The sequence below is a fragment of the Muntiacus reevesi genome, chromosome 2, assembly GCF_963930625.1.
Source record: "Muntiacus reevesi chromosome 2, mMunRee1.1, whole genome shotgun sequence".
NCBI classification, from domain to species: domain Eukaryota; kingdom Metazoa; phylum Chordata; class Mammalia; order Artiodactyla; family Cervidae; genus Muntiacus; species Muntiacus reevesi.
In genome coordinates, this window is record NC_089250.1 from 97954435 (window position 1) to 97967788 (window position 13354).

The window sequence follows — 13354 nt, forward strand, 5'->3', positions numbered from 1 at the left end:
TTTAACAAAGGACTATCACACCAGCTAGTGTTATTGACTTGTTTAGTACAGATTTTATTATTCATTAAAATGAAGTCATGCATAGTATTTAAATCAAAAAAAGACTATTGATCTCAAAGACTCACACTTCTTTTCCATTCCACTCCCCACCCCACTGGCAATGGAAAAAACTTTGGCTAATAAAATGCTTTCAACAATGTATAGGAGATTCAGTGGCTCCAGTTAAGTACCCTTTATTGGGGATGTCTAGCTCAACAACATTCATAGGGAAGTTTTTTGAAGTTAAACAATCACTTTGAAGTAAATCATCCTTTCAAATTTGGACTGAAAAGAAAAGGGGAATAGCTTTTAGGCTTTTCTTTTCTTAATGTGACTATTTCCACAGATGGCTCCCTCTGAAAATTAATGAACTGACTTAGCCTTACAGGAAATGCCATTTAGAAGGACAAGAATTACAGTCATAGAAAAGATCCTATGATCAAAATAGCAGAGCTATTATTTATATACCTTAGCAACTGTAAAATTTATACTTTCACATAATTTTTAAAGTAGCATTAAGCAAAATTACTATTTTCTAAATCTTGAGAGAAGACAATCAAAAGAAAGGAATTTTACTTTGTATTTAATATTTAACATTATTAAGCATAAAAAGGAAGATCTTAGAGACCCAGTATTGGAAATACTAACAAGTGAAACAAAAATACTATTCTTAAAAGTTTTATGTAGTGCTTATCTGTTCTACCTATGAGAAAATACCAACTTGGCTTTTATCAATGATCCTATTTACTTAAGAACACATTAATAGCATATCTTCCCTTAGAAATTTACAAAGTAAGCAAAATAATTAAAACATTTACCTTATACTTCCCTTGCAGCTCAGAGAGTAGTATCTGCCTACAATGTGGGAGACCAGGGTTCGATCCCTGGGTCAGGAAGATCCCCTGGAGAAGAAAATGGCAACCCACCCCAGTACTCTTGCCTGGAAAATCCCACGGATGGAGGAGCCTGGTGGGCTACAGCCCATAGTGTCACCAAGAGTCACACATGACTGAGCGACTTCACTTACTTACCTTATATTTAAAAACCAAGTAATTTAAAACACTGAGTAGACTGCATAGACTGAAATTTATAAGTTTATCATAATACTGAAGGTGGGATGGGACAATAGAAATGACACTCATATGCTACATCTGGGGGAGGTAATTCTACTCTAATACATGTTGTCAATATCAATATAATGTCAACATGTAAAACCAACTCCTTATTCTGAAAATTGGTCATTAACATTAAACATGCATCTAGCCTTTTCAGGAGTGACATAATTCACTCTTCTTTACAAAAGAGCATCAGCTAACACATATAGAGGAAGCACAGTAGGGAGAAAAATAAATGCAATCTCCAAAGTAATAACTGATCTAGATAAGTGCAATCAGTTCACTAAAGCCATGTGAAAGATTGTTGGACAATAAAAATATTTACACTGTGGCTTAATCACTGAACTGACTACTTGCTAACTGTAAAGACAAAAGTTAACCTTTATTTTGAAGAGAGCTAGCAGTCATCACCTTAATCAAGTCATTAAACTTCTCATTGCCAATAGTGAGACAACCTGACATCATGTGACTCTGAACATAATGTTCTATAAAGTATTTGACATTATCCCTGAAATATTTTAATAAAAATGTGTAAAATGAATTTAATCAAGTATCTAGACCTAATTTATAGTTTAGAAGAAGTTAGGATGCATAACTGTTGAACTGTCTTAGATTGAAAGTGAAAGCTAAAAAGATATTTTAGCGACAATGGGGAAACATGACTATGGACTGGTTATTAGATGATATATAGGAAACCCTCCTAATTTGCCCAGCTGGGATGATATAATTATATATATATACACATAATTCTATACATATAAATGTATATAATTTGAGAGGCTCCTGTTTTTAAAAGGTGGTGTTGAAATATTCAGGGATGAATTATTAATACTGGAGACTTATGTTCAAATGTCTTCACAAAAAAAAACAGATAAAAGACTTTACAAACCTTTCAGCTATAATTAGGTCCAATAATCTAATGTAAAACATGGTGACAAAAGTTGGTAACAGTACTGTATAAGTGAAATTTTCTAAGAGAGTAGACTTAATGTTCTCATTAAAAAGACCTAAACAAACTATAATCCAATAATGATTGTAATGATGATTACATAACTGTATCTTATTTGTCAAAATTATCAAGCTATACCCTTAAAGACTTCCCTGGTGACTCACAGGGTAAGGAGTCTGCCTGCAATGCATGAGACCTGGGTTTGATCCCTGGGTTGGGAAGATCCCCTGGAGAAGGAAATGGCAACTCACTCCAGTATTCTTGCCTAGAAAATCCCACGGATGGAGGAGCCTGGTAGGCTACAGTGCATGGGGTGGCAAAGAGTCAGACATGACTGAGCGATTTCACTTCTATACCCTTAAAATTGGTGAATTTTATTTTATGCAAAGTATACAACCATAAAGCTGATTAAAAATTAAATAATATATAAAGTGCTTAATCCACTCCCAAAAAAAGAAAAATAAAGAGATAAAGCAAATATGACAAAATGTTAATGGGTGACTCTAGATGATACACAAGTGTTCAATGAGGTGTTTTTTACAACTTTCCTATAAATCTGAATAATCTTATAAGTTGAAAAAATAAGTAAAAATTGCTTTAATAAAAAATGTATCTACCTCTATTTAACTTTGAATATATATTCTTTCTTTCTTTCCTTTCTTCTCAACATATTTGTTAGTTCTGTTTTCATTGCTTTATTCCCCACTTGGCATCTTGCTTTAGTTTTGTTTTCCAGTTTGTGCTTTAATTAGTTTTGTTCTTAACTGGTAGAAGTAATTTTTGATTTCCTTTGTTAGCCAGGTCAATCTACTGTACTTTATTTTTGCTGGACTGTTTTGATTTTGCTTATGGGTGTATGTGTGTGTGTGTGTATGTGTGTGTATTCCATTATTTTAATTATTATTTGACTGATTTTGTAACTGCCATTTGCATGGGATTCTCATTTTTGGGTATTTGTTTTAATCTCACTTATTGCCATAACAAACCACTTGTGGAATCTTCATTCCTGACCAGAGATCAAGCCCTGAGCCTTTGGAATGGGAGCACTGACTACAAAACCCTAGACTACCAGAGAACTAACCCTCGGGAGTATCAAATAGTGAGAACTCACACAAAGGAAACCCATTGAATACAAGACCTGACATCACCCAACCACCAGTCGCACCCTGTACAGGATGTCTCATCTAAACAACAAACAAAACAAAAATACAAACCCAATCATCAGCAGACAGGATCACCACCTCTCTCAGCCTTGCCCATCAGAGAAAAAATAAAACAAACAACAAAACTCAGCACAAATCTTAGGCTACACGAAGCTCACACAAACCAACGGACTAACCTGAGGAGGGCAGAAACCAAAAAGAAGACAAAATCCAACCTTGACGCCTGGGAAAAGGAGACCTCAAACACAATAAGTTAAAAAAAAAATAATAATGTAAAGGCAGAGAAATATGACACAAATGAAGGAACAAGCTAGAAATACAGAAGTCCAAATAAATGAAAATAGGAAAACTACCTAAAAAAGAATTCAGAATAATGATAGTAAAGATGATCAAAAACCTTGAAAACAGAATGGAGAAAATGCAAGAATCAATTAACAAAGACCTAGAAGAATTAAAGAATAAACATAGAGAGACAACACAATTACTGAAATTAAAAATACTCCAGAAAGAATCAATAGAAGAATATCTGAAGCAGAAGAACAAATCAGTGAGCTGAAAGATAATAAAAAGGTGGAAATAATTTCTGAAGAGCAGAATAAAGTAAAAAGAATGAAAAACTGAGGATAGCCTCAAAGACCTCCGGGACAATATCAAATGCAACAACATTCGAATTATAGGGGTCCCAGAGGAAGAAGAGAAAAAGAGTATAAGAAAATTTTTGAGGAGATTAGAGTTGAAAATTTCCCCAACATGGAAAAGGAAATAGTCAATCAAGTCCAAGAGCTACATTAATCAAAGTAGTATGGCAGTGGCATAAAAAGAGAAATATAGATCAGTGGACCGGATAGCAAGTCCAGAGATAAACCCACACACCTCTGGTCAAACTAATCTATTACAAGACAAGACTATACAGTGGAGAAAAGAAGGTGGCTTCAATAAGAGGTGCTGGGAAAACTAGACAGCTACATGTAAAAAAATGAAATTACAATACTCCCTCACACTATACACAAAAATAAACTCAAAATAGATTAAAGACCTAAATGTAAGGCCAAATATTATAAGACTCTTAGAGGAATACACAGGCCAAACACTCTCTGATGTAAATCAAAGCAAGATCTTTTTGAACAACATCCTAGAGTAATGAAAATAAAAACAAAAATAAACAAATGAGACCTAATTAAACTTAAAAGCTTTTGTATAGCAAAGGAAACCATAAACAGAACTAAAAGAACACCCATAGAATGGGAGAAAATATTTGCAAACAATGAGACTGACAAATAGACCAAAAAAAATGCAGCTCAAAAAAACAAAAAAACCACAACAAAAAAACCCAATTAAAAAATGGACAAAGGCTCTAGATAGACATTTCTCCAAAGAAAACAAACAGATGACCAAAAAGTATGTGGAAATATGAGCAACATCACTAATGAACAGAGAAATGCAAATCAAAAGTACAATGAGGTATCACCTCACACTGGTCAAAATTGAAGTGAAAGTGTTAATCGCTCAGTCATGTTAGAATCTGTGACCCCATGGACTGTAGCCCACCAGGCTCCTCTGTCCATGGAATTCTCCAGGCAAGAATACTGGAGTAGGTAGCCATTCCCTTCTCCAGAGTATCTCCCCCACCAGGGATCAAATCCCGGGTCTCCTGGAAGCAGGGAGATTCTTTACCATCTGAGCCACCAGGGAAGCCCCCACTGGTCAGAATGGTCACCATCAAAAAATCTACAAACAATAAAGTGAAGAGGGTGTGGAGAAAAGGGAACTCTCCTGTGCTGTGTGGGAATATAAATTGGTAGAACCACTGTGGAGAACAGTATGGAGGTTTCTTATTGCTACAGAGTTAATACAGTCCCCTCAACATCCTTTCCTTGCCTCCTGTATCTCAATTTTATGGTGCCATAATTATAATCCCATTACCACATCATGTTGTGGGGAGAAGAAGGAATGAACAACCATGGGTTCTTTTGAATTTTAGAAAAATGTTCTGGGTGAGGGCTAATTACGGAGCCATATGGGCTCTACAGCTGTTATCAGTTCAGTTCAGTTCAGTCGCTCAGTCATGTCCGACTCTTTGCGACCCCATGGACTGCAGCACGCCAGGATTCCCTGTCTATCACCAACTCCCAGAGTTTACTCCAAACTCATGTCCATTGAGTCAGTGATGCCATCCAACCATCCCATCCTCTGTCATCCCCTTCTCCTCCTGCCCCCAATCTTATCCAGCATCAAGGTCTTTTCCAATGAGTCAGCTGTTCGCATCAGGTGGCCCAAGTATTAGAGTTTCAGCTTCAACATTAGTCCTTCCAATGAACATCAAGGACTAATCTTCTTTAGGATGGACTGGTTGGATCTCCTTGCAGTTCAAGAGATTCTCAAGAGTCTTCTCCAACACCACAGTTCAAAAGCATCAATTCTTTGGCACTCAGCTTTCTTTATGGACTAACTCTCACATCAATACAAAACTACTGGAAAAAACAGCCTTGACTAGGCGAACCTTTGTTGGCAAAGTAATGTGTCTGTTTTTTAATATGCTGTCTAGGTTGGTCAGAGCTTTTCTTCCAAGGAGCAAGCGTCTTTTAATTTCATGGCTGCAGTCACCATCTGCAGTGATTTTGGAGCCCCAAAAAATAAAGTCAGCCACTGTTTCCACTGTTTCCCCATCTATTTGCCATGAAGTGATGGGACAAGATGCCATGATTTTAGTTTTATGAATGTTGAGCTTTAAGTCAATTTTTTCACTCTCCTCTTTCACTTTCATCAAGAGGCCCTTTAGTTCTTCTTCACTTTTTGCCATAAGGGTGCTGTCATCTGCATATCTGAGGTTATTGATATTTCTCTGGGTAATCTTGATTCCAGCTTGTGCTTCATCTAGCCATGCGTTTCTCATGATGTACTCTGCATATAAGTTAAATAAGTATGGTGAAAATAAACAGCCTTGATGTACTCCTTTATCTATTTGGAACCAGTCTATTGTCCCCTGTCCAGTTCTAACTTGCTTCCTGACCTGCATATGCCTCCTAAGAGGCAGGTCAGATGGTCTGGTAGTCCCATCTCTTTCAGAATTTTCCAAGTCTATTGGGATCCACACAGTCAATGGCTTTGGCATAGTCAATAAAGCAGAAATAGATTTTTTCTGGAACTCTCTTGCTTTTTCGATGATCCAGCGGATGTTGGCAATTTGATCTCTGGTTCCTCTGCCTTTTCTAAAACCAGCTTGAACATCTGGAAGTTCACAGTCCACATATTGCTCAAGCCTGGCTTGGAAAATTTTGAGCATTACTTTACTAGCGTGTGAGATGAGTGCAATTGTGCAGTAGTTTGACCATTCTTTGGCATTGCCTTTCTTTGGGATTGGAATGAAAACTGACCTTCTCCAGTCCTGTGGCCACTGCTGAGTTTTCCAAATTTGCTGGCATATTGAGTGTAGCACTTTCACAGCATCATCTTTCAGGATTTGAAATAGCTCAACTAAAATTTCATCACCTCCACTAGCTTTGTTTGTAGTGATGCTAAGGCCTACTTGACTGTGTCTGGTTCTAGGTGAGTGATCACACCATCATGATTATCTGGGTCATAAAGATCTTTTTTGTACAGTTCTTCTGTGTATTCTTGCCACCTCTTCTTAATATCTTCTGCTTCTGTTAGGTCCATACCATTTCTGTCCTTTATTGAGCCCATCTTTGCATAAATGTTCCCTTGGTGTCTCTGATTTTCCTGGGAAGATCTCTAGTCTTTCCCATTCTATTGTTTTCCTCTATTTCTTTAAACTGATCACTGAGGAAGGTTTTCTTATCTCTCCTTGCTATTCTTTGGAACTCTGCATTCAAATGGGTATATCTTTCCTTTTCTCCTTTTCCTTTCACTTCTCTTCCTTTCACAGCTATTTTTAAGGCCTCCTCAGACAGCCATTTTGCTTTTCTGCATTTGAGAAAAGCATAACTGAAAAAGATATATGCATTCCAATGTTCATTACAGCACCATTTACAATAGGACATGGAATCAACCTACACGTCCATCAACAGAGGAATGGATAAAGATATGATACATATATACAATGGAATATTACTCAGCCATAAAAGAAAGAAATAATGCCATGTGCAGCAACATGGATGGACCTAGATTAGAGATTGTCATACTGAGAGAAGTTAAGTTAGATAGTGAAAAATAAAAATCATACAGTATTGCTTATTTTGGGAATCTTGAAAAGTGGTACAAATGACTTTATTTACAACATGGATAAAGAAGTAGAAAACAATCTTATGGTTGCCAGGGGAAAGGCAGGAGGAGGGATAAATTGAAATATTGGTATTGATGTATACACACCTACATATAACATGGATAACTACCTGCTATACAGCACAGGGGACTCTACTCAATACACTGTAAATGACCTATATGGGAAAAGAATCTAAAAAAAGAGTGAATATATGTATACGTGTAACTGAGTCACTGTGCTATACACTTGAAACTAACACAACATTGTAAATTAATTATACTTTCATACAAAAAATCTTTTTAAGTAGGAAATGCAAAGGAAAAATTTCTACTGAGAAAGGGCAGGAATCAGTGCTGGAATCAGCATTGGAGAAAATTAAGATGGAAATATTGCAAAGTTAGGTAATTTAGCACTTTGTCATCAATTTAATTTTTGAGATAAGCAACTAAATTATATTAATCTTCCCAACCTTAACCTTACCTTTATGATTTAATATTAAAATTCTTTTTGGTACTTTAGACAACAGTCATATTCACTGGAAGCAGTAATTGTGTCATCAGTCCTCAGGGTCAAATACAGCTCATGTTGTACCAAGCATATGGCTGAGTCTATACAAATTATTAGATAAATAATTTTCATATGAATCTATAATGCTTAATTGTGGAGCCACCATGGGATTTCTAAATATGCCAATTTCAGTGATCATAATAATGGAGCTGATTGACTACAGAGTCCCATCAGTTGCCAGATTATCAGCCTTTATTACCACAGGAAAAATGAGTCAATTGAAAAAGGTCAATTTAGTCAGGTCATGTAAATACTGTTAAGCACTTTTTGGAAATTAGACTCTTGCCATCAAACAAGAAAATACAGATGCACTGACTACATTAACCAAGAAGTTCTATTATAATGGTCCTCTTAAATTTAAACGGCAAACTTTCAATAGTTTCATAAGTTACTGCCAACAGGTAACTTGGCTTTGTACTGAGAACCTCATTTCAAAGCTACTTTCTACTTTCAAAACTGAGTCAAAGTCAATTTGGAGATAGGAAAAAGTTTAATTTTGCTTCCCAAATCTAGACAAGCAGTATGACTATTAAGAAAAATAAAAACAATCCATGAATCTATGCTTTCTACCCATTAGGAAAAAAGTGAGCCATATAATTTTATGTACTAGCTAGACAAGTTCTATCTGATCTCTGAGTATGGGTTTTCACTTGTAAAACAGAAATAAGATACCTGTAAAACAGGGCTGACCTACCTGCTCTGCCTCCTTTAAAGGGCTGAGATAGGAAAAATGAGTACCTCGAAGGCTATTTTCAAATCTAACTTTTAAAATATCATTTGTTTGAATTAATTTTAGTTTATTTTATAGCTATCCATATTTCATTGTACAACATACAAGAAAAAAATTGGTAGGATTCCATTTTTATTACCTAACTACCTAGCGAAAATCAGGTTACACAAAATCATCCATGTATCAGAAGAGCTCTAACCAAAAATATTTAACATGAATAAAGCAAAACAATTAGTCAAAAACAAATTTGGGAACTTGCCTGGACTTTTCAAAAATGTCAATGATAAATTTTTTTTAAAAAGGCAAGTGAAGGGTACAATTTAGATAAAAAGGAAACAAATGACATGGTGACCAGATGCAATCTGTGATCCTTGATGGAGTCTTGGATAAAAGAAAAAATAAAAATTGGAACATTTTGGAGACAATCGTGGCAATTTGCTCAGTATATTACATAATATTATTTTGCCAACAGTAAATATATTGACTATGATAATAATATTACAGTTATGAAGAAAATGTCCTTGTTTTCAGGAGAAACATGCTAATACATTCTAGGGAAGAAATTTCATGCTGCTTGCTGCTTACTTTCAAATGGTTCAGAAAAAAATTTTTTTTAAGTATCTAGAGAGAAAGCAAATGTGGTAAAATGTTAAGAACAGCTGAATAATCTAGGTGATGGGTATCAGGTTTTATTTTTCTATTCTTTCAACTTCTCTATACATCTGAAATTTAAAAAATACTCTGGGGGGAAGTGAACACTATGTACAACAAAAAGTTGACAAACAATGGAAAAATTACATCAATTTTCCAACAATAAAATGATACTTTAACCTAATTTTTAAATGAAAATAAATTCACTGTTACAATATTTGAGGTATATTATTTAAGAGCAACATTAATCTTTCTAATACAACAGATAAATTAAGTGGACTTAATTACATAATAAAAGGTATCACTGTAGGATTTCCTTTAAGAAAAAGTGGCATCATCTCTAAAAGCAGCGCAGAAACAGATCAAATGTCATTACTGGAAAGATCATAGAAATTAACTAAATCTTTATACACTAGCAGACCAGTATCTACATGTTTTTTCAGGACATATACTAACATTTTTTCTCAAAAGATAACTTAAAGGCAAGTAGAACATGTATATTACAGTTAACAGATGTGATGGCTCATGTTTTACCACATACTGAAGGCAAGCAAAGTTACACAACTAGAAACAATTGAAGTTCATAGGCAGAAAACATGATCTTCTGATCTAGAAATGCTAATTTAATTCTAGAGTTGGAATGCTATAAAGGAGGAGGAAAAACTCTCTAATAAACCCTAGACTTGGAGGATAGACAAGATGGTGAGATAAAAGAAGTCTGCCTTAGACTGAAAAATTTTCCTGCAGATTTCTGGGTGAAAACTTTGAAACTAAAATTTTGTAATCTCCTTTTTATCAAACCAGTATATTTACGTGTATGTGTATTCTTCTGGCAGAAGGCTGAACAACTGTCCATCAATCCCATAAGAAATCAGAAAGTATACTCAGGAATTTCTTTTTATGGGTTCATTTAAGCATTAACTAGAAAGAGCATATTACTGTAACATGATGTTTACATGATTTCTTAATTATACATTCATAAAAAATTTAAACTACCTGTTAACATCAAGTTACATTCTCTGCTTTAAGATCTATTTGCTGGTACAGATTTCCAATTACTACACTTTCTTACAAAATATACAGTATTTCCTTTACCAGATAAGTTCTATAAACAGAAAAATAAGATTAAATTATCTTTATGAACTATTTTTAGCAGTTCTTCCCTTTCTTTGTAAATAAGATGACAACAGTGTGAACCGTAATAGAAAACAATTTCATAAAATATTATACCTTTATCTTCAAAATAGCATTTACCTTGTTAATAGACACTATCAAAGCTGGTTCCACTTTAGCTTCAATTTCTTCTGGAGTGTAAAAACAATAGAGTTTGCCCCCTCTTAAAACACAATACAACCTTCTCCAATGAATCAGACCTCCTACCATTTGCTGAAAAAGCAAAATCAAGAAATTCTCAACTTTAAATCATTATTTATCATCTTAACTCTCAACTCAACAAAATACTTGAATTATCAGTTAGTTTTTAAAGATGTTTTAATATTATAGGTACCCAATTAATTTACCATATAATAAGTTAGTAGCCCAAAGCCAAAAAGCTAGTTTATGATTATCACATTACTCATACACATAAAATCATAAATCAACGCAATTTAAGAGAAGCTGGTCTACTAAAAATTAGTGCTTGGAATTCCACAGCAATTCACCAAATGACTCAGGAAAATTATAAAAATAACTCAATATTCAGTAACTCAATATTCAAAATATAACTTTCCCTTACTGTTCTCAGAACACGGACTTCCCTATAAAAATGCAAATTTTCTTTCCTCTTAATGGAATATTTTTTAAAAAGCTATTGATTCATTGAAGCCCATAATTAATTATTTACTGAATATAAATAACTATAGTTATAAATAAATAAGGAGTAGGTTTCACAGAGGCAGCTTTGGAAGCCTAGAGGCCAAAACTGTGCTGAAAGCTGTCTGCCAGAAAGGTCTTTATGGGAAAGGTTTGAGAAGTCCTCATCAGCTTCCCCAGGGAGTCCTCTGTTACTGATTACCCTGTTACTGCTATTAATGAAGCAAAGGAACCTGGAGAGGCAGCTCCTTAGCCATCAAAATTGCATTAAGACCCTTCCCCTTCCCACCTTGTAACTCCCAGCCACAACTCCTATTCTATGTCTAACAATGAGGAAGCTACCCATTCAAGAGATGATTTTATATAAAAAAAAGAAAATACTTTTCAATATCAAAATGCCAAACAACTGCCATTAAGATCTAAATTACAGCTACAATTGTAGGATATTTAAAGTCTTCTAACCTGCTTATTAAGAAATCCCGCAAATACATCCTCAGCCATACAGGTTGGTTGGGCGACTAGTCGGCAGCACATGTTACCATATAAGGGAAGCCAAAATGAAGATTCTTCTATTTAAATGAGAAAAAGCCAAGGTATAAATATATGTTATTTAAAGTCATTATACACTTTAATTATTTTTATAATTTTTATTTTTGCTTTATATAAGAACATATGTAAAGGTCCATCCTACTCATATTACTATATTCAATGACAACAGCAAATGAAAGAAAGCAGTCAGGACAGGATGTTATTAAACTAATAGTTTGTAATAGTGGTCCCCAACATTGTTGGCACCAGGAACCAGTTTTGTGGAAGACAATTTTGCTACAGACTGGGAGGGTGGAATGGTTTCAGGATGATTCAAGCACATTACTTGTATTGTGCATTTTACTTATATTATTATTATTACATCAACTCCACCTCAGATCATCAGGCATTAGATTCTGGTGGTTGGGGACCCCTGGTTTATAGCATGCTATCACCTGGAACAGACATGGAACTTTTAGTCTCTTGATCTCTTTCTTGATCTTAAAGCAATTAATCAATGGAGGTAGTTCAGGGCATATTAGTAACCTCAGGTAATTTAAAAAACATCCTAATAAAATTATTTTTGTATGTCACATTCTATTTTTTACTCTGGTTTTCATTATAAAGTGAAAGAAAGTGAAGTCACTCAGTCATGTCTGACTCTTTGCGACCCCGTGTACTGTAGTCCACCAGGTTCCTCCATCCATGGGATTCTCCAGGCAAGAATACTGGAGTGGGTTGCCAGTTCCTTCTCCAGGGGGTCTTCCCAACCCAGGGATTGAACCCAAGTCTCCGGCATTGCAGGCAGAGGCTTTAACCTCTGAGCCACCAGGGAAGCCATTAGGGTTTTCACTATAGTAATTAGCAAATTGATCCTCTGAATAAAACACTTGAGAGCACAACTTAAATAATTTAATAATAAACCTTTTGGCCCTTCCCCTTCTCCCTTTCCTTACTGAACAGTTCAGTTGTAAGCCATTATGTGAAGCCCACCAAGATGGGGATCTGTGCCAAGAGTTGGGGGGAGGGGAACAGTTGTGGGCAGAGGTAGGTGCTGGAGCCGGGCAGGATAAGAACGCTGAGTGAGAAAGCTTCCTGGCATGAGGGGGCAGAGCCTGAATGGGCTAAGGACGATGGATCACACGGGGAATCTAGAACCCAAGGGGAATCTCTTCTCAGTGGTTGGCCTGGCATGGAGAGTTGGGGTCCAGGTAGAGCAAGGAGGGTATCTATGCGCAGTGGCTGCCCAAGTGAAGTGTCAGAATCCAAGGAGAGTAAGAGAAGTGTGCACATTTTGGGGGTGGTCCAGCCATGGGTATCAGCTTGAGAGCAGTGAGGAAGCCATTCACACATCTGGTAAACCAGAGGCGTGCGTCAGAGCCCAGGAAGAAGGAAACCCAAGCACAGGGGCAGCTGGCTATGGGCTGTCAGAAGACAGGCAGGTTGACAAGGGTGTCCACATGGGGTAATGAGGGCAGCCAGGCATGTGGAGTTAAAACCTCAGTGGGGTGAGGAAAGCAATTATGTGAGCAAGATGGGGAAATGGTTGCTTTTAAAGAGCCTAATCAAAGAATAAAA

General features: G+C 35.8%; 1 protein-coding gene across 5 annotated transcripts in view; it reads right to left on the reverse strand.

The window, feature by feature from the left end:
* The window catches only part of RTKN2 (rhotekin 2), a 171133-nt gene that overhangs the window by 21569 nt on the left and 136210 nt on the right, over positions 1 to 13354 (reverse strand). For all 5 annotated transcript variants that reach the window (XM_065922412.1, XM_065922409.1, XM_065922410.1 and 2 more), the window contains 2 exons: positions 11711 to 11817; positions 10691 to 10822 (listed from right to left, as the gene is read on the reverse strand). In XM_065922412.1, the coding sequence (XP_065778484.1) occupies positions 10691 to 10822; positions 11711 to 11817 (239 nt within the window). The remainder of the gene's footprint in view (positions 1 to 10690; positions 10823 to 11710; positions 11818 to 13354) is intronic.